The 21402-nt window shown below is 46.4% G+C and overlaps 1 protein-coding gene across 3 annotated transcripts in view; it reads right to left on the bottom strand.

The window, feature by feature from the left end:
• Positions 1-861: 861 nt before the first annotated feature.
• The window catches only part of B4GALT7 (beta-1,4-galactosyltransferase 7), a 92409-nt gene continuing 71868 nt past the window's right edge, over positions 862-21402 (bottom strand). For all 3 annotated transcript variants that reach the window (XM_063927902.1, XM_063927903.1, XM_063927901.1), the window contains exons 4-6: positions 20240-20323; positions 19663-19767; positions 862-1150 (exon numbers count right to left, since the gene is read on the bottom strand). In XM_063927902.1, coding sequence (XP_063783972.1) covers positions 995-1150; positions 19663-19767; positions 20240-20323 — 345 coding nt within the window. In that variant the 3' untranslated portion in view covers positions 862-994. The remainder of the gene's footprint in view (positions 1151-19662; positions 19768-20239; positions 20324-21402) is intronic.

Raw genomic sequence — 21402 nt, forward strand, 5'->3', positions numbered from 1 at the left:
TGACCACATGTGTGGAAAGGGGGGCACGTGGGAGACCTCAGCATCTTACAAGAGCGGCGCCGGGAGCTGCTGCGGCTGCCAGCCGTGTGCAGTCCTTTCCCCCTCTGTTGTTACAGTGCCTGTGGAGGGAGCGCGTGGGAGAGCTCACCGCGGCATTTTGGTGCCCTCCGGTCGTATGCTGTAAGAGCGGCGCCGGGAGCTGGGATGCCGCGCTGCTAGTCTGTCCGGCCATCAGTCGGAAGACAGCAGCGTGTAGTGTGAGGGCTATACCCATAGAGATATTTTCTTTTCACCAGTACTCACAGTAAATCCTGTACTCTGTGCTTCGGATTTTCCTATAGGGAGATGCAGATCCCTTTAGTTGGGATCCTTGTCTCTCTACTCTGAAGACCTTTGTCCCCGTTTTATTAGGTTGACATAGCCTAATGTCTTTAGGTAAAGCCTGCACCCTCCTTTGATTTAGGTGGGATTGGGCACTGTTTTACCTCTTGTAAAGCCTGCACCCTCATTTTAGTTAGGAGGGATTGGGCCAGTCAGGTATAACAACACAAAAAATAAATAAAAATAAAATAAAAAAAAATCTTTATGGAGCAGGAGCTCCCTTCTGTGCACAATTTTTCAAACTGAGGGAGGAGGGATGTGAAGGGGGAGGAGCCGGCTGTGCAGACAATGCTAATTTTAGATTGTGCCACACCTCCTGTTGCAAGCTTCACACTCCTACTGTATAGGACTCCAGTGTCCCCTAGTGGATGAAAGAGAAATAAAAAATTATATATATTTTAAAAAGCCATTGCATAAAAAGCATTCACCATAGTCAATCAGCATAATATAGCCGCATCTGACCAAGTAACAAAGTAGTGAAAAGTTTTGTCATTTTTATTACAATATATAAAATGTCTTATAGTTCATAGCTAACTACAGATTCACGTGTCTTCCTGCTGTAAGGCCAGTCTCTCAGTTCTAAGTCGCCAAATGACGTGTACACTTTGCGAGTTCAATTAAAAGCACACCATGGAGTCTTATTCAAGTCACATTCCAACAGTATATTCAGCACAGTACATGGGGCACCACCAATGGTCAATTCGGAACGAGACTCCACACGATACTGGACATTGTGTAGGCCCCCCTCATGGTCCACTTTGAACTGCTCCTAAGACACACAGAAAGAAAACACTTCGGAATAACATGATAAATGCCAACTACAACAGCAAAAATGCAGCAGTTCAATGTCTACATTAGTTAGTAAACAAACAGGTTTCAAGGAGAAAATAGGATTTTGGTACTTACCAGGTAAATCCTTTTCTTTGAATCCATAGGGGGCACTGGAGCACTCTTGGGATATGGACGGTTCCACAGGAACTAGGCACTGAATAAATTAAAATTTGAGACTACTCCTCCCCTCCATATCCCAGAGTACCTCAGTGTTTTTTTACTGAGCCGAACAGGAGCTATAAAAGGTTTACAATGGAGAATTACATATAACAAAACGGACAACAATAAAGTTGACACATAACGTTACTGACAACTAACAGTTGACACCAAACCCGATAGAACTTGCTAATTTGAACCAGTCGGTGAGAGTGTGTTACCATAAGATTCTCTGAACCTACCACAAACCAGGTATAACTGGTCTGGGTGGGCGTCCAGTGCCCCCTATGGATTCAAAGAAAAGGATTTACGTGGTAAGTACCAAAATCCTATTTTCTTTTTCATCCACTAGGGGTCACTGGAGTACTCTTGGGACGTACCAAAATTTCCCCCGTGGGCGGGAGAGCTGTTTGGCACCTGTAACACTAGACGGCCAAAGCTAGATGCTGATGCCGCAAAAGTATCAAACTTGTAAAAGCGCACAAACGTGTGCACTGAAGACCATGTAGCCGCACGGCAAAGCTGTGTCGTAGAAGCTCCACGACCAGCTGCCCATGACGTTCCCACAGAACGTGTGGAATGAGCTGTTACTGATGTAGGCGGCTGTAACCTAGCATGAAGGTAAGCCTGACGTATGGTCAGTTTTATCCATCTGGATAAGGTCTGCTTAGAAGCTGGCCAACCCATCTTGGCCGCATCATAGAGGACAAACAATGTATCCGTTTTACGAACTGTAGACGTTCGGGATACATAAACGCGTAGTGCGCGTACCACATCCAAGGTTCCAGAATCTCCTGTTAACACAGGAACTACTATTGGTTGATTGATGTGAAGAGGACACTACTTTTGGTAGGGAGAAAAATTTTTTCCAAGTGAGAAACTTAATATTCACTTGTTGTAAGGGTTCAAAATAAAAAGACTGTAAGAAATCTAAAACCAGATTCAAGTCCCATGGCGCAGTAGGTGGAGTGAATGGAGGCTGTACTCTGAGGACACCCTGTATAAAGGTGTGAACCGACAGCAATAGAGCCAATCTTCTTTGAAAATAAATTGACAACGCAGATATCTGCACTTTTAGTGTGGATAAACGCAGAACTCCATCTAACCCCATCTGTAGAAATAACAACAGACGGGATAACTTGAAAGATGATGTCGGAAACTTCCGAGCTTCACACCAACCTATATAGGCACGCCAAATTCTGTAATAATGAGCTGCCGTAACCGGCTTCCTAGCTCGTAACATGGTTGGTATAACCGATTCTGGAATGCCCTCTCTTCTTAAGAGGGCTGTCTCAACAGCCACCCCGTCAAACGCAGCCGCGCTAAATCGGGGTAAAGGAACGGACCCTGTTGTAACAGGTCCGGACGTAGTGGGAGCGGCCAAGGATCGTCTGCGAGTAGACCGCGGAGATCCGAGAACTAAGCTCTCCGAGGCCAAAGAGGCGCCACTAGTATGACTGTGACGGACTCCCCTTTGATCCGTTTTAGCAACAGAGGGAGCAGCGGAAACGGTGGAAACAGATACACAAGACTGTATGGCCACGTGATTGTGAGAGCATCCACCGCCACTGCCTTTGGATCTCTCGTTCTGGACACGTACTGGGGCGTTTGATGATTGTGGCGAGATGCCATTAGGTCCACTTGCGGGTAACCCCACTTCTGGACCAGCATGTGAAACACTTCTGGATTTAATGCCCATTCTCCTGGATGAAAATCCAGACGGCTGAGATAATCCGCCTCCCAGTTGTCCACTCCCGGAATGAATACTGCCGACAATATCACTTAGTGATACTCGGCCCAATTGAGGATTCGAGCTACTTCCCGCATTGCCATACGGCTTTTCGTTCCTCCTTGTTTGTTGATGTATGCAACCACCGTCGCATTGTCTGACTGCACCTGAACAGCCTGAGCCTGCAGCATGTGCACTGCTTGTCGTAGCGCATTGTAAATTGCCCGGAGTTCCAGGACATTTATAGACAGCAATCTTTCGTGATCCGCCCAGAGACCCTGGAGCTGATAATTTTGAACTAGAGCTCTCCAACCTCTGAGACTCGCGTCCGCTGTGAGAATTATCCAATTCCAGGCGCCGAACCGTTTCCCTGCGGTTAGATTCTGTACTTTGAGCCACCAGAGTAGAGACACTCTGGCCCTTGGAGACAACCTCACCCTGCGGTAAATCTGCAGATGCGAGCCCGACCACTGTGCGAGCACATCCAGTTGAAAAGGACGTGAGTGAAGTCTTCCAAACTGAAGCGCTTCGAAAAGCCGCCACCATTGTGCCTAATAGGCGAATGCACAAATGAACCGAGACTGTGCGTGGCTTGAGCACTAATTGTACCAGATGACGAATGACCTGTACTTTCTGTTCGGGTAGGTAAATTCTTTGATTTACCGTATCGAGAATCATACCTAAGAATTGAAGTCGTTGAGACGGAATCATTCAGGAATTCGCGTAGACAATGGTAGGAAAATAAATAATAAATAATACCGGTAAATCTATTTCTCGTAGTCCGTAGTGGATGCTGGGGACTCCGTAAGGACCATGGGGAATAGACGGGCTCCGCAGGAGACAGGGCACTCCAAGAAAGAATTAGGACTACTGGTGTGCACTGGCTCCTCCCTCTATGTCCCTCCTCCAGACCTCAGTTAAGGAAACTGTGCCCGGAAGAGCTGACAGTACAAGGAAAGGATTTTGGAATCCAAGGTAAGACTCATACCAGCCACACAAATCACACCGTATAACTCGTGATAAACTTACCCAGTTAACAGTATGAACAACAACAGAGCATCAGACCAACCTGATGCAACCATAACATAACCCTTATGTAAGCAATAACTATATACAAGCATTGCAGAAGAAGTCCGCACTTGGGACGGGCGCCCAGCATCCACTACGGACTACGAGAAATGTATTTACCGGTAAGTAAAATCTTATTTTCTCTAACGTCCTAGTGGATGCTGGGGACTCCGTAAGGACCATGGGGATTATACCAAAGCTCCCAAACGGGCGGGAGAGTGCGGATGACTCTGCAGCACCGAATGAGCAAACACAAGGTCCTCCTCAGCCAGGGTATCAAACTTGTAGAACTTTGCAAAAGTGTTTGAACCTGACCAAGTAGCAGCTCGGCAAAGTTGTAATGCCGAGACCCCTCGGGCAGCCGCCCAAGAAGAGCCCACCTTCCTTGTCGAATGGGCTTTTACTGATTTTGGAGGCGGCAATCCAGCCGCAAAATGAGCCTGCTGAATCGTGTTACAGATCCAGCGAGCAATAGTTTGCTTTGAAGCAGGAGCACCCAGCTTGTTGGATGCATACAGGATAAACAACGACTCAGGTTTCCTGACTCCAGCCGTTCTGGCTACATAAACCTTCAAAGCCCTGACTACCTCTAGTAACTTGGCATCCTCCAAGTCACGAGTAGCCGCAGGTACCACAATAGGTTGGTTCAAATGAAAAAATGACACCACTTTTGGCAGAAATTGCGGACGAGTCCGTAATTCTGCCCTGTCCATATGGAAAACCAGATAGGGGCTTTTATGTGACAAAGCCGCCAATTCTGACACACGCCTAGCCAAAGATAAGGCCAACAGCATGACCACCTTCCACGTGAGATATTTTAACTCCACGGTTTTAAGTGGCTCAAACCAGTGTGATTTCAGGAAACTCAACACCACGTTAAGATCCCAAGGTGCCACTGGTGGCACAAAAGGGGCTGAATATGCAGCACTCCCTTTACAAACGTCTGAACTTCAGGAAGAGAAGCCAGTTCCTTTTGAAAGAAAATGGATAGGGCTGAAATCTGGACCTCAATGGACCCCAATTTTAAGCCCAAAGTCACTCCCGACTGTAGGAAGTGAAGGAAACGGCCCAGCTGGAATTCCTCCGTAGGGGCATTCCTGGCCTCACACCAAGCAACATATTTTCGCCATATACGGTGATAATGCTTAGCCGTTACGTCCTTCCTAGCCTTTATTAGCGTAGGAATAACCTCATCCGGAATGCCTTTTTCTGCTAGGATCCGGCGTTCAACCGCCATGCCGTCAAACGCAGCCGCGGTAAGTCTTGGAACAGACAGGGCCCCTGTTGCAACAGATCCTGTCTGAGAGGCAGAGGCCATGGGTCCTCTGTGAGCATTTCTTGCAATTCCGGATACCAAGTCCTTCTTGGCCAAACCGGATCAATGAGTATTGTTCTCACTCCTCCTTTTCTTACGATTCTCAGCACCTTGGGTATGAGAGGAAGAGGAGGAAATACATAAACCGACTGGAACACCCACGGTGTCACTAGTGCGTCCACAGCTATCGCCTGAGGGTCTCTTGACCTGGCGCAATACATTTGTAGCTTTTTGTTGAGGCGGGATGCCATCATGTCCACCTGTGGCAGTTCCCAACGACTTGTAATCTGTATGAAGACTTCTTGATGAAGTCCCCACTCTCCCGGGTGGAGGTTGTGCCTGCTGAGGAAGTCTGCTTCCCAGTTGTCAACTCCCGGAATGAACACTGCTAACAGTGCTTTTACGTGATTCTCCGCCCCGCCTTGGCGGTTTACATGAGCCACTGCAGTCATATTGTCTGACTGGATCAGAACCGGTTGGTCGCGAAGCAGGGTCTCCGCTTGACTTAGGGCGTTGTATATGGCCCTTAGTTCCAGGATATTGATGTGCAGACAAGTCTCCTGACTTGACCACAGACCCTGGAAATTTCTTCCCTGTGTGACTGCCCCCCACCCTCGGAGGCTTGCATCCGTGGTCACCAGGACCCAGTCCTGAATGCCGAACCTGCGACCCTCGATAAGGTGAGCACTCTGCAGCCACCACAGAAGAGACACCCTGGCCCTGGGGGATAGGGTGATCAGCCGCTGCATCTGAAGATGCGATCCGGACCACCTGTCCAACAGATCCCACTGACAGGTCCTCGCCTGGAACCTGCCGAAGGGAATGGCTTCGTATGACGCCACCATCTTTCCCAGGACTCGCGTGCATTGATGCACCGACACCTGTTTTGGTTTTAAGAGGCCTCTGACCAGAGTCACGAGCTCCTGAGCCTTCTCCGCCGGGAGAAAAACCTTCTTCTGGTCTGTGTCCAGAATCATGCCCAAGAAGGGCAGACGCGTCGTAGGAATCAGCTGCGACTTTGGAATATTCAGAACCCAGCCGTGCTGTTGCAACACCTCCCGAGAGTGTGCTACGCTGATCAGCAACTGCTCTCTGGACCTCGCCTTTATGAGGAGATCGTCCAAGTATGGGATAATTGTAACTCCTTGCTTTCGCAGAAGCATCATCATTTCTGCCATTACCTTGGTAAATATTCTCGGTGCCGTGGACAGACCAAACGGCAACGTCTGGAATGGGTAATGACAATCCTGTACCACAAATCTGTGGTACGCCTGATGAGGTGGATAAATGGGGACATGAAGGTATGCATCCTTTATGTCCCGAGACACCATATAATCCCCCCCTTCCAGGCTTGCGATGACCGCTCTGAGCGATTCCATCTTGAACTTGAACCTTTTCAGGTATATGTTCAGGAATTTTAAATTCAATATGGGTCAGACCGAACCGTCCGGTTTCGGTAGTACAAACATGGTCGAATAATAACCCTTTCCCTGTTGAAGGAGGGGAACCTTGACCACCACCTGCTGAAGATACAATTTGTGAATTGCAGTTAACACTGTTTCCCTCTCGTGGGGGGAAGCCGGCAAGGCCGTCCGTGAGGGGGCATCTTCTCAAAGTCCAGCTTGCATCCCTGAGACACAATATCTATTGCCCAGGGACCTAACAGGGAGTGAACCCACTTGTGGCTGAACTTACACAGGCGTGCACCCACCGGGCCTAGCTCCGCCTGTGGAGCCCCAGCGACATGCGGTGGATTTTTGTAGAGGCCGGGGAGGACTTCTGTTCCTGGGACCTAGCTGTGTTGTGCAGCTTCTTTCCTCTGCCCCCGCCTCTGGCAAGAAAGGACGCACCTCGGACTTTCTTGTTTCTTTGTTGCGCTTTCCTAGGCTGTGCAGGAATATAAGGCAAAATAACAGAATTACCAGCTATAGCTGTGGAGACCAGGTCCGAGAACCCTTCTCCACACAATCCTCAGCCTTCCATATGCCTCTTAAGTAGGCATCATCTGTCCATTGCATATTCTACAGGACACGTCAAGCAGAAATCGACATAGCTTTGTCTCTAGGACCCAGTATACTCATGTCTCTTTGGGCATGTTTTATTTATTATATATATATATATATATATATATATATATATATATATAAATCTCTTAAGACAGCATCTTTAATATATATATATATATATCTCTATATATACATATATCTATATATATCTACATACTAGGGTCTCAATCTCTGCTGATAAGGTACCTGTCCACTCTGCCCCAGCGCTATAAACCCATGCCGACACAATCGCCGGTCTGAGTAGTGTACCAGAATGTGCACGCTATCTGCAGGATCCCTGAGAATAGCTGTTACGACAGGTTACCTTTTGGGCAAACGTGACACCCTAGGGGAAGATTCCCATCGTATCCTGGCCCTAGTGGGGAAAGGATACTGCCTGAGAATTCTTTGTGGGAAACTGCAGTCTCGTGTCTGGAGATTCCGCTCTTTTTCCTCATGAGAGGAGGGAAATTTACCTCAGCTTTCTTCCCCTTAAACATGTGTACCCTTGTGTCAGGGACAGATGAGTCATCAGTGATATGCAAATCATCTTTTATTACAATAATCATATATTGAATACTTTTCTGCCATTTTGGCTGTAACTTTGCATTATCGTAGTCGACACTGGAGTCAATCTCCGTGTCGACATCAGTGTTTATTATTTTGGATAGTGAGCATTGAGAGACACTGAAGGTCTCTGCGACAGAGGGACAGACATGGGTAGATTTCCTGTCTGTTCTCTAATCTTTTGTGCAATAAATTCACCTCAGCACTTAATTACACATATCCAACAGGTGTCGGCGTTGTCGACGGAGACACCCTCACACATATTTGCTCTATCTCCTCCTTAGGGGAGCCTTTTACCTCAGACATGTCGACACACACGTACCGACACACCACACACACAGGGGATGCTCTATTTGAAGACAGTTCCCCCACAAGGCCCTTTGGAGAGACAGAGAGAGAGTATGCCAGCACAAACCCCAGCGCTATATGACCCAGGAATCACACAGTAACGTAGTGTTAACCCAGTAGCTGCTGTAAATATTGTTTTTACGCCAAATTTATGTGCCCCCCCTCTCTTTTCACCCTCTTCTATCGTGCTTCTGCAGGGGAGAGCCTGGGGAGCTTCCTCTCAGCGGAGAGAAAATGGCGCTGGTGAGTGCTGAGGAAGAAGCCCCGCCCCCTCAGCGGCGGGCTTCTGTCCCGCGATTTTGTGTAAAATAATGGCGGGGGCTCATGCATATATACAGTGCCCAGCTGTATATATGCTCTATTTTGCCAGGAGATACTCAATTGCTGCCCAGGGCGCCCCCCCCCCCCCCTGCACCCTACAGTGACCGGAGTGTGTGGGTTAGTGTGGGAGCAATGGCGCACAGCTGCAGTGCTGTGCGCTACCTCATATGAAGACAGGAGTCTTCTGCCGCCGATTTTGATGTCTTCTTGCTTCACTCGCCGGCTTCTGTCTTCTGGCTCTGCGAGGGGGACGGCGGCGCGGCTCCGGGAACGGACGACCAAGGTTGAGTTCCTGTGTGCGATCCCTCTGGAGCTAATGGTGTCCAGTAGCCTAAGAAGCGCAACCTATCCGCAGTTAGTAGGTTTGCGTCTCTCCCCTCAGTCCCACGTAGCAGAGAGTCTGTTGCCAGCAGATCTCTCTGAAAATAAAAAATCCTAATAAAATACTTTCTTATTAGCAAGCTCAGGAGAGCTCACTAAAGTGCACCCAGCTCTGACCGGGCACAGATTCTAACTGAGGTCTGGAGGAGGGACATAGAGGGAGGAGCCAGTGCACACCAGTAGTCCTAATTCTTTCTTGGAGTGCCCTGTCTCCTGCGGAGCCCGTCTATTCCCCATGGTCCTTACGGAGTCCCCAGCATCCACTAGGACGTTAGAGAAATCAGATTTTCCCCCCCACTTGGTCTGCGATCTATTCTCGTTTGGAATCCGACTCCGCCTGTTAGGAACGTAGCCAAAGAGGACGTTGTGTGCCACTAGTGAAGCTGAAAACGCAAGAACCAACTGCCAACGTCCACAGAAGCTGTAGGCAGCAAGAAGTGTTAGGTGGTCTTTGTTTAGGGCAAACCTGAACTGGAGTGCCCTGCCACTACAGCCTTGTTACCTCAAACCCTTACCAAAGCAGGGCGAAGTAACAGCCCTACTGCTGTGTAGGGTACACTCCGATAGGTAGTTAAACGCCCAATAATTGCAATAGTCTCTCATTGGAAATTGTTCAGCCTTCGCTGAGAACCTGACGTACTGGCCTGGTGCTATGAGGGTTGGCGGCGAATCGACCGCAACAATCTAGCTGAAACAGTCAATTTTTCCTCTCAGGCAGTACATGCGCCCGCATTCCCCCCAAAGAGGACCGGTAAGGGTCTGTCTGTGCAGTCATATCTGTCCGACACACTGTGTGACCGACTTTGCAGCGAAGCTGCTTGTTTGACTATGCATTAGACTTAGTGATCATGTACCCCAACCAGTAAGTACACCACGGAAGTAACGTGTGTATAAACCTGCATTACCGTGCATGTGGTTACCAGCAATAGTGAATCTTCCTGTAGAGTCATGCTGTACAAAAACAATTAATAAATTAAATTCCTAACAACACCCCGCTCCTCCAGAAGCTGAGTGTTGTAGGGCAGCAACCTCCGGGAAAGAACCAGGAAGTAACGTTAAAAATGGTGTCCTACCATGTTTGTTTGTTTGTTTGTTTGTTTTTAAACACCTGTTAAACCAGGATCTGAACCAGTGTCCATGCAATCACAATGTTCACTGTGGGCGGGAAGCCTAACCACTTGGCTACAAAGCCACCTGTAAAAACAATAAGCAAAGCTGCTGCAGGTGAGGCCTGAACTCACAATGTTTGCAGTGCTCAACAGATACTGTTTAATAAGCACTGTGTGCTGACCAATTGCGCCACTGTAGTCTTGCTTATTGCAAAATAGATTTTTAATGTCAGCATATTATATATATATATATATATATATATGAAAGCGTGATGGCGGCACTCAGAGATTTGCAAAGTGCTTACAAAATGCTGTTTATTTCAACGTTTCGGGCTCCTTTTTTTTTTTTTTTTTTGTATGTTCCTGACGACGGGCAGGAGCCCGAAACGTTGAAATAAACAGCATTTTGTAAGCACTTTGCAAATCTCTGAGTGCCGCCATCACGCTTTCATATACTGGGACGCTGAACCCCTGGAAGGCACCGGAGTGATTATTTTAAGCAACAGCAGAAGTTAGTGCCGGATGTTTGCACATATATATATATATATATATATATATATATATACACACACACACACACATACATACAACAATGTATATTCACACATACTCAACCTTTATAAATATATATATATATATTTCATATATGCATACATACACATATATATTATATACCCATATACATATATCCAGATATATCCTGATTCAGAGGTATAATAATTCTTAGAAGTCTGAAACTAAATGTGACCTCTCACAGGCTTAAAAACCTGAGATGTCTGCTGCTTAACCGCAGCTTAGTTAATGGGCCCTACCTAGTGGCCGGCACCGGGAGCGCGCTCTAGGGAGCGGGCTCTGGGGAGCTATCATGACTGTAAAACCTATGGTAGGTTTATATTGATAGTGTACGCCCAAACTGAGCTAACCAGAATGTATCTTTTTAACAGTTTAAACTAGCATGCATTAGTATGCAATCTAGTTGGATCACCAGTTTCCTCCCAGATGGCAGAACAATGGGGGTAAATCCAAGTTGATCGCAGCAGGATTTTTGATAGCAACTGGGCAAAACCATGTGCACTGCAGGGGAGGCAGATATAACATGTGCAGAAAGAGTTAGATTTGGGTGGGTTATTTTGTTTCTGTGCAGGGTAAATACTGGCTGCTTTATTTTTACACTGCAAATTAGATTGCAGATTGAACTCACCACACCCAAATCTAACTCTCTCTGCACATGTTATATCTGTCACCCCTGCAGTGCACATGGTTTTGCCCAATTGCTATCAAAAATCCTGCTGTGATCAACTTGGAATTACCCCCAATATGCAACACTGCTTAGCTTCCAAGATCAGATGAGATTGGGCGTATCCAGTGTGGTGTGGCTGTAGATTAAAAATACCTACAGCACCTTGTATTCCCAGGTGGCTAACCAGGCCCAACACTGCTTAGCCTCCAAGATCAGATGAGATTGGGTTATCCAGTGTGGTGTGGCTAAGTGAATTAAACAAAGCTGCTGCAGGTGAGACCTGAACTCACAATGCTTGCAGTGCTCCACAGATTCTGTTTTATAAGCACCATGTGCTGACCAATTGTATAACACATCTTACTTTACAACAGTGAACAAAGCCAGTATTTAGCTGACCACAGCCATGATTCAGATGTGCAGTCTTTAGGATAATATCATTATAAACAGTTATGATATAAATAATAGTAAGAGAAGTGAGTTTAGATCCATGTAATACACTCTTAGACATGGCAGGGAAACTGCTTTTTAGTCTTTGCTGGTGTCTTACTCATTATGCAGACAGACAATACAAAATACAAAGGACAGACAACTTGCGCGACTCAGTAAATAGCACTAAGGTGTCTCTATAAATATATATCTGGCCAAGTGCAGTGCACGCCAGCAATATGCCTGATCCCAAATTCCCCTTAACACCCCTGCGCCTTCAATGGAGGAGAGATGTAATACAGGAAATTCTGGAAATACAACAGGAAAAACAACAGGAAGCATGGTTAAATATGTCCCCATGCTCACAGTATAACACAAAGTGCAGACTTATAATTATGTAAGCAGATTTAATAAACATCTTATGTTGCATTCAAACCTGCACATATAACTTGTATCCTGTTTAACAAAGACTTAATAGCCTATTGTAATACATATGCAGCGCTGCTGTATTCTAGTAAACATACTTTCCCTTTTATCAACAAGAGTTGAACATGAGATTTTATCCAGTGACCCTGACATTTCTGTGTGCAGGGAACATCACTGTGGCAGCAAAGTTACTCACTAGGCTATAGAGCCTGCCTTTTACAACTAACTCTCATTTGCACTATCCCGGACCCTCGCCTTTCTGGAAGGGGGGAAGGGATATGGAACATTGAAAAAATCAAAAGAAATCCAATAATTGTGGACCAACTCCACAAGCCTTGTTGCTCTGTGAGCACCGAAAAAACACTGAGGTACTCTGGGATATGGAGGGGAGGAGTAGCCTCAAATTTTAATTTATTCAGTGCCTAGTTCCTGTGGAACCGTCCATATCCCAAGAGTACTCCAGTGACCCCTAGTGGATGAAAAAGAAAGTATAAAAGTCTAAATATACTGTGACAACGCAACGGACATACAGTACCCCAATTAGTTTAGCTATTGCAATAGAGCACACACCTCTGCTTATATCGGTAATGAAATCATAGAAGGACCTGCTGTACTTACTACATAATACCTCCTCCTTCTATAGAAATCACAGGTCTTTTCTCGCACCCCCAGAGCCAGATATTTTTCTCTAAAATCGTTATTTTTAGGAAGAAAAACCAGGACTTGTTTTACCCCGGCAGCACCCCTCCTGAGGACTAATTAAGAATTGGAAGTTTCCAATTAGCTAATAATGACTCACCTTTTGAAGCGGGATCGTCTTCTAATGTCGGGAGCCAGGGCTTCTGCAGCAGCAGTGTGTGTGTCTACCGTTGTAAGTGTAAATCCACCTGGAGCCAGCTGCTGGGAGAACTACATCTCCCAGCAGCCCTTGCGCCTCCCAGCAGCCTCCTTCCCAGTGACAAGATGGAGGGGAAACTATCGGGACCCATGGAGGTACTGAACCGGTGAGTATCATTTCTTTTTATTTATTTTTCTGTTCAACTTTGATAATCCTCTTTTTTGTATTGGATACCGTGCGTATCGGAAGCGCTCATACCTGCGGTAATCCAAAATTGGGCGCGAGGTAAGCAACGATTTTTACCTCGCTCCTAGTTGACTTCCCCCCTATTCAATTACAGGCGAATCTTTAAAAAAAATCTTGCACCAAAGGGTTTTTCCGGCAGGTGTGAGATTTATGGTATTCAAATTGGGTGCATGATTTATTTTTTTTATTTATTTTTTTTCTCACACAGCGTGTTTTTTCTATGGAGCACATTCTGTGCAAGTCCAAATTTTCCAAAAATCTTTATCAAGGAAAAAATGTTGGGCCTTGCTTTAGGACCCATTGGACATACCCTCTAATGAATAATTAAGCAATTAGAAGTTTCCAATTAGCTTGATTAATATATAATACTTACCTCCTGGCACCGCTGTCCTCCTCCTTTCATAGCTGTACCGCGCACAGCCGGGATTTGAATCCCTTGCAACTGCCAGGCGAATACTCAGGAAATAGTGGCAGCTGGGAGGCGCGTGAACTACTCCCCAGCATTGGTAGCATGGGCCTCCGGGCTCTGAAATCCATCTCACCCGTATGTGGTGCCATCTGCAGTATGAAGAGTGTGGGCTGCCGCTGGAACTGAGGAGTAAGTGGCCCCCAGGGCACTACTGCTTCTCCTTCCAAAGCTACATTGCGCACACAGCCCCAGGAGTTTCAGCCCGTGCGGCTGCCATGCGAATACTCAGAAGACAGCACTGGCTGGGAAGTGTGTGGACTACTTCCCAGCATTGGCATCTGGCAGCGGAGGCCCCATGGTTCTGACACCCTTCTCACCCACTGGGCACCAAATGGTTATTTTTTTCTCTCAGAAGCCCAGATTTCCCATACCCTATACCCCACCCCCAAGCCACAGGCAGACGGTTAAGATAAGCCCAAGGCCAGAAGCGAGAAGGAGGAAGAGCGGCACACACGGTCCAAACACACAGTGAACAGGGGAACCGGTAGTAGAGCAAAAACTCAGCATGCCAGGTGCGTTAGGGTGTCTCCTATGGATTCAAAGAAAAGGATTTTACAGGTAAGAATATACAATCTAATTTTCTTCTTCCTCCATAGGGGACACAGACTGTACAGTGGGACGTCCAAAGCTATCCAGTTAAGCAAGGGGTCACACCTCAGCAGTGCTGAAAACCTACTACCCAAAAGCTGTATCTGGGGAGGCGAAGGTGTCAAAGGAATAAAATCTCACAAATGTATGGGCAGAGGACCATGTGGCTGCTTTACAAAGCTGCTCCACAGAGACGCCATGTCATGTTGCCCAAGAAGTTTAAACTGACCCTGGCCGGGTAGAATAAGCAGTTACCACGGCAGGGGCAGGAAGGCCCGCTGTCTAATACGTATTTCGGCTAGTCAAACAAAGCCACCTGGCCAAAGCCTGCTTAGTAGCTGGCCAGGCTCGTTTGTGAAAGTCATACAGGACAAAAAGCAAATCCGTTCTACAGAAATTCCTAACCCTGTCTACATAAATCCAGAGGGCTTTCACAGCATCTAAAGAGGCCTACTCCAGCAAAGAATCCAGTACCTGAGAAAAAGGGACCACAATCTCCTGGTTGGTGTGAAACCCAGAAACTACCGTAGGGCAGGGCTTGACAATTTTTTCCAAAATCTAGGAGCCAGAATGAGAATGTAGTATCCAGAACCAATGGTGTCCTCAATGTTGAGAAATACAGGCAGGTACATACCCATCATGCAATACTACCAAGGAGGCGTCCGATTGGATTCACACTTATTCTGCAGCAAGACAACAAACCTAAACATACAGCAAATGTCATTAAGAACTATCTTCAGCGTAAGAAGAACAAGAGTCCTGGAAATGATGATATGCACCCCACAGAGCCCTGATCTCAACATTGAGTCTGTTTGGGATTACACGAAGATCTGTGGTTAGTTCCCCAATATGTTTGGAACAACCTTCCTGCCGAGTTACTTCAAAAACTGTCTGCAAGTGTACCTAGAAGTATTGATGCTGTTTTGAAGGCAAAGGGTGGTCACACCAAATACTGATTTTGATTTATCTTCTGTTCACTTTGCATTTTATTAATTGAAAAAAATAAACCATTAACACTTCTATTACTTAAAGCATTCTTACTTTGCAGCATTTTTTCCATACCTGCCTAAAACATTTGTACAGTACCGTATTAGACCACTCAATGACTGCAATTGTATGTATATAATAAAATGGTGGGCCCCTCATTGCTCTGCACAGATCCCCTGCTCCAACCCGACACCCCCCTCCAGTAATGCTGACCACATTTGTACACAAGTACAATGGTACTCCTCCGCAGCCACAATGCTATGCAGCTCCCCCCACCCCTTTTCCTGGCGAACACATACTGCCCTCCTTGGGGACACATCACTGAGCAGCAAACGCCATGGCCACTCAGCTCAGTGGGTCCCCTCATGCAAATCATCTCTCTGCTGCCGCCCAGCGAGCAAACAACGCCCTGTGGCCACACCACTACACCGCTCCAGAGCCATAATCCGCAGCCACACAAAGACCCTCTTACCAGAGAGCAACCCGAGTTTGGAGTCTGAGCTGGACGGGGATGAGAAGTCGGGCACACCAGGACCGGCAATCAGCAAAGTTAAAATCTGTAGCTGAACACCAGTCAAAGCAAGTCCTCCAAACCAGCTGCTAAATCCTGGCAGTAGGAGATTTCCAGGCATGGAGCACGATCCTGAGAACCTCTTAACTCTCAGGATGGATGTCTCAAGGGGATGCGGTCAAGATACCAGAATCTTGATACCCGACAGAATGCCGATGCCGGAATCCCAAAACATGACATAATGCAGATGCCGGAATCACGTTTGTCAGCATTTACACTACTGGCATGCCGGCATCGGTATTCTGACCAGCGGCATCCCGTCAGCAGGGATATCATACTGGATCCATCTCAAGAGCCACCTCATCACCAAAGTGAGATGGGCTAGATCTGGATGGAAGCACAGCCCTGAGAAAGAAGATCTGACCACAGAGGTAGATGCAGTGAAGCATAGATGGAGGCCTAAAAGACCTGTGTCCTAAGCCCTTTGTGGTTAACTGGGAGATACAAAGATCACTGTGTCACCCTTAAACTTGCGGAGGAGCCACGAAATTAGTGATGTGGTGGGTCATGGGAGATCTACATGAGAGGGAAGGTCCACTGAACCGCTAAGGCGGTCACCAGAAAAGCTCCCGGATCATTGGTGCTCGAGCAGTACCTCAACAGCTTGTGATTGTGTTGAGCCGCCAACGTGACGATGTCCAGCAAGCCCCAGCAGAGAACCAGGAGCTGAAAGTCATCTGTATGTAGAGCCCACTCGCCTGAGTGAACGACTGAGCTGCTTAGGAAGTCCACCTCCAAATTCTGGACCGCAGGGATGTAGACCGCTGACAGAGCCGGAACATGTCTCTCTGCCCAATGGAGAATGCAACTGACCTCCTTCATGGCGCTGTGGCTGCGAGTGCCACCCTGATGGTTTATGTAGGTGATAGTTGTTGTGTTGTTGGACTGCACCTGGACCAAATGATTCAGGAGTAGTGGTGGAGCTAGGCTGAGAGCTATGAAGCTATGTAGCTGGCTCTCCTGAGCCGTCCACCCTAAAAAATCTTGACAAGTCCCCGCCCCCACACCTGCGAAGACTCATCAGTGGTGAGCAGGTCCCAGTCCTGGATCTAAACGGGCAGCCCCTGCCCGGGTGGGGGTTTTCTGGACTAACGTTTGTCCACAGGAAGGAACAAACGCTGAATCCAGCAATGCCCCTAGATGTAGCATCTCCTGAGATGGAGTCAAAGTAGACTGATGATCCACCCAGGAGACTGTGTTCCCTGAGTACATACAGTGCCTGGGCCAGGAGAAGAAGGTCGTCTAAGGAAGAATTCAAACTCCTCTGCCTCGAAGAGGAGCTGCCATGATTTTTGCGAAGACACAAGGAGCCATAAAAAGTCCAAATGGCAATGCCTGAAACTGTAAGTGTCCCTCGCGTACTGCAAACCCAAGGAAGCGCTGGTAACAGACCAGATGGGAATATGCAAATAGGAATCCTGGATGTCTAAGGAGGCCATGGTGGCAGGGTGTCTGGTAGATCAGGGCTTGAAGTCCTTGGAGGGGGAACTCAGGAATCTAGTAAAGACAGGCCAAAGAGAACATCCCCTGAATAAGTAAGAGCCTAAATGGTCTTTGTGGGTATCACAACTGAGGCCATCCACTAGGGCATCTGCCTGGCATCCAAAGGCCTTAGCAACCCAGGTGGACGAGAGAGCTGGATGAGCAATACCACCTGCATTAGGAAACTTTCCGCAAGGCAATTTATTCTACCAGTTGGATCCTTATTGGATGTAGCGTTAGGATAAGGAGTGTAATATTGCTTAACTAGGCGGGCAATGTGAGCATCAACTGAAGAAGGGGACTCCCATTTGGCCTGATCCACAGCTGGTAGCAGATAAAAGGAAGCAACGCACTTGGAAACTCGTAAGCACCTATTAGGGCGAGGAGGTCCTCAAATTGCACAGAAGGGAATTCTACAGCTACCCTCTTCTGAAGCTTAAATAACGGTGCCCTGGCCATAGAGGTCTGCTCTGAATCTTTAGTCAAAAGAGCAGGCTTAACCTTGATCAGGGCCTCTATATCCATCTGTGTATGGAGTCTTCTGGGATAGAGGAGAACTCAACATCTGACGTAGGACACATTTTCCTTGTGGTCCGAAGAAACTTCTGAGACTGATTCATAACCAAACGGGTGTAGAACTGTCTCACCTGGAGGCTCTACGCTTGAATGTGCAGTCTCTGCCTAGCATCTGTTGGAAAGATGCTGACACCTGCGCCAACCACTGCACTGACTGAGTGAAGGACTGCATCCACGGTGGTTCTATGGCAGATGGCTGCAAATCACCCGGAGATGGTATAATGTTGGTAACTTGGGCCACGCCTGTAGGTAGACTAGCAGGGGTAGTGGGCCTGGGGGTTGTAAGTTGATTAATTAACTGCAACATTACCTATGGAAAACCAAGCCGGTTCCGGTCTATAAGCTGCAGCCAAAGGAACCTCCCACTGCATAGCTATGGAACACCGAACAGAGACAATCATGGTCCGGAGCCTGAGGAGAAAGTACAGCAGTACTAGTCCTACAGTTACACAACACAGGCTTTGCCTGTGGAAGACATGTTAATGAATTCCAAGAATGTCCCCACACACAAGTTACACAGTGATGTGCCAATAAGGGGTAGTACAATGAATGTTAATGTTCCACAAATAAATAAAGAAATAAGTGGGGTTATGTAGAAAAGTGATAAACAATTGTGAATGCCAATACATAAATTGGTGTTCACCCCAGTGCAGTCACAGAACAGAAGTATCTATATGAACAGTAGTAAGTCAGACAGAAAAGTAATACAAGCAGGAGACAAGCTGAGACTGGCAGTGTCTAAAACGGCTGCTCAGGATCTCTGTTAGGGAAGAGAGAGGGGGGGGGGGGGAAATAACCCTGTGGTGGATGTCTGCTGTGGGCAATGCACCAAGGGGTGGAGCTAACAGGGAAAGCCTGCCTACCCCGCCTGCCCAGACCCCTACTCACCAGCCTATACCCAAGCGTACAACCTTTGTTTCCTATGGAAGAAGAAGAAAATAGGTATGTTCTAAAACTTTTGACTGGTAGTGTATATACTATAAAAACCATTTATATCGGTCTATGGCACTTGCATCAGAGTGCTAACAGATTGGCCCATTTATATATTTAAAATACAGATAAAAAACAAAGATGCTATACTGTACTTGCAGGTAGATGGCTACACAGTTGCTGAACTTGAGTCAGGCCATAATATGAATAATTCTTAAATTCTATCTAGGTTAGAATAAATCATGATTGAAATGTATATGCTACAGAGGACTATTCCATTTTTCCTTAACACTTCACACGTGTTTGCTCTTCTGCACAGGTGTCCAGGTTAAAGTGGACAAAATGTGCCTCAAGTACAAAGAACAGTCACTACACAACAAATGCAGACCTTGATAAATAGTGTTGTACAAACTGTATACACCTTAACCACTTGCCTGATGGAGGGGTGTGAAGTAAAATGGGGACCTATGAACACAGGGGTGGGGTGCAAAACACACTCTTTGGTATGTTTTTTCTTTTTAAAATAAAATATTTAAGTATATTTTGAAAAACACTTTTTAAACAATTTCTGACCAGTTTTCGTAAAATAAATAAATAAATAAAAAGTGTCTGTTAAGTGGTTAAAGCCATACCTGTTTTTGTGCGGCAATTCTCTTCTGGTCTCGCTTTCTCCATGCAGGGTCATGAATGTGGTGAAATGTTTGGTATCCTGTGGTAATTCCAGTTGGTCGTAAAAGCTGGGGAAAAAAATACAGATTCACCAGTTTGTTTGTTTGTTATATTACAATTTACATTAACTTTTGTAACAATGCACTGAAACATGCCATTCATCACTACAAGTAAGTATGTACTACACAGGAATGAAAAAAAAAATGTATACATGTTTAAACAATATTCCCATGCATGTAAAAGGACTCTATATACTGACTGAGATGCAAAAGTATATAGAGCTGATCTGTAGTGGATATGTTTTGGTAAGATTTGTTGGGTCCGCTACTACAGAGATGATGCCATCTTTTATCAATATGTACTTACTGTGGAGGTGCACTAAGCTTGCGTCAGTGATGCACTATAAACTAGATATATTTACTGTGCATTCAGATGCTACTACATTTTACATTACCGGGAATCCATTTGCTCTTTCAATTAAGCACAAATTCAGATAAAAAAGCTATAGTGTGCTAAAGCAAAGAATATAATTTAGATTACCTGTAACCCAGCTCCTTTGATCCTGCGGTAAAACTCATCATCTTCTCGACCCCATCCCCAAAACCGATTTGACATTCCATTGCACTGAGGGAACACATAAGAATAAAAACTGAAATATAAACATTTTTTTTTTGCTGCATTTGAACTGATGCCACAATGAACTGGACTTTACCTTTCCTACAATCAGAAAAATATCAACAATTCGGCCAGTACAGAGAAAATTCAAATATGCGTCCCATTTTGTAAAACGTACACGTAGCTAGTGTCAAATAAATGCCTGCTGATTCCCATCATGTTACAGAGTCTGAGCACCTGTGTGACAGCCGCTCAGCAGATCGGTATTCGCTACATAGAAAAGGCAACACTGTACCGCCAAGCTTCATTACCAGAAACATACTTGTTGTGCAGTGTGCACTTGTGACACAAATCTTGGATAAGTTTTCAATCACTAAGGGGCTGATGCTAGAGCTCAAACGCATCTGTGTCAAGAAATGTAAAATGTGTTCAAATAATAAAATCTCAATTGGATTTTTGCAAAGTTAAATAAATCAATACCTTCCATGAACGGAAAGTTAGAAGAAAAACGAGTTTTATGGTAAGAACTTACCGTTGTTAAAACTTTCTGCGAGGTACACTGGGCTCCACAAGGATGGACAAAGGGTGTAGAGTAGGATCTTGATCCGAGGCACCAACAGGCTCAAAGCTTTGACTGTTCCCAGAATGCACAGCGCCGCCTCCTCTATAACCCCGCCTCCCTGCACAGGAGCTAAGTTTTTAGTTAACCAGCCCAATGCAGTAGCAGGAAGCAGTAGCAGGAAAAGAGACGACAACGGTTAGTAGCCACATACACCACACGCTCACGACAGGAGAAGTGTCAGCGGCTAATGCCATACCAACCCAAAGAAGCTAAGTGCGTCAGGGTGGGCGCCTTGTGGAGCCCAGTGTACCTCGCAGAAAGAGTTTTAACAACGGTAAGTTCTTACCATAAAACTCGTTTTCTGCTGCGGGGTACACTGGGCTCAACAAGGATGGACAATGGGGATGTCCTAAAGCAGTTCCTTATGGGAGGGGATGCACTGTAGCGGGCACAAGAACCCGGCGTCCAAAGGAAGCATCCTGGGAAGCGGCAGTATCGAAGGCATAGAACCTTATGAACGTGTTCA

The sequence above is a fragment of the Pseudophryne corroboree genome, chromosome 6 (assembly GCF_028390025.1).
Source record: "Pseudophryne corroboree isolate aPseCor3 chromosome 6, aPseCor3.hap2, whole genome shotgun sequence".
NCBI classification, from domain to species: domain Eukaryota; kingdom Metazoa; phylum Chordata; class Amphibia; order Anura; family Myobatrachidae; genus Pseudophryne; species Pseudophryne corroboree.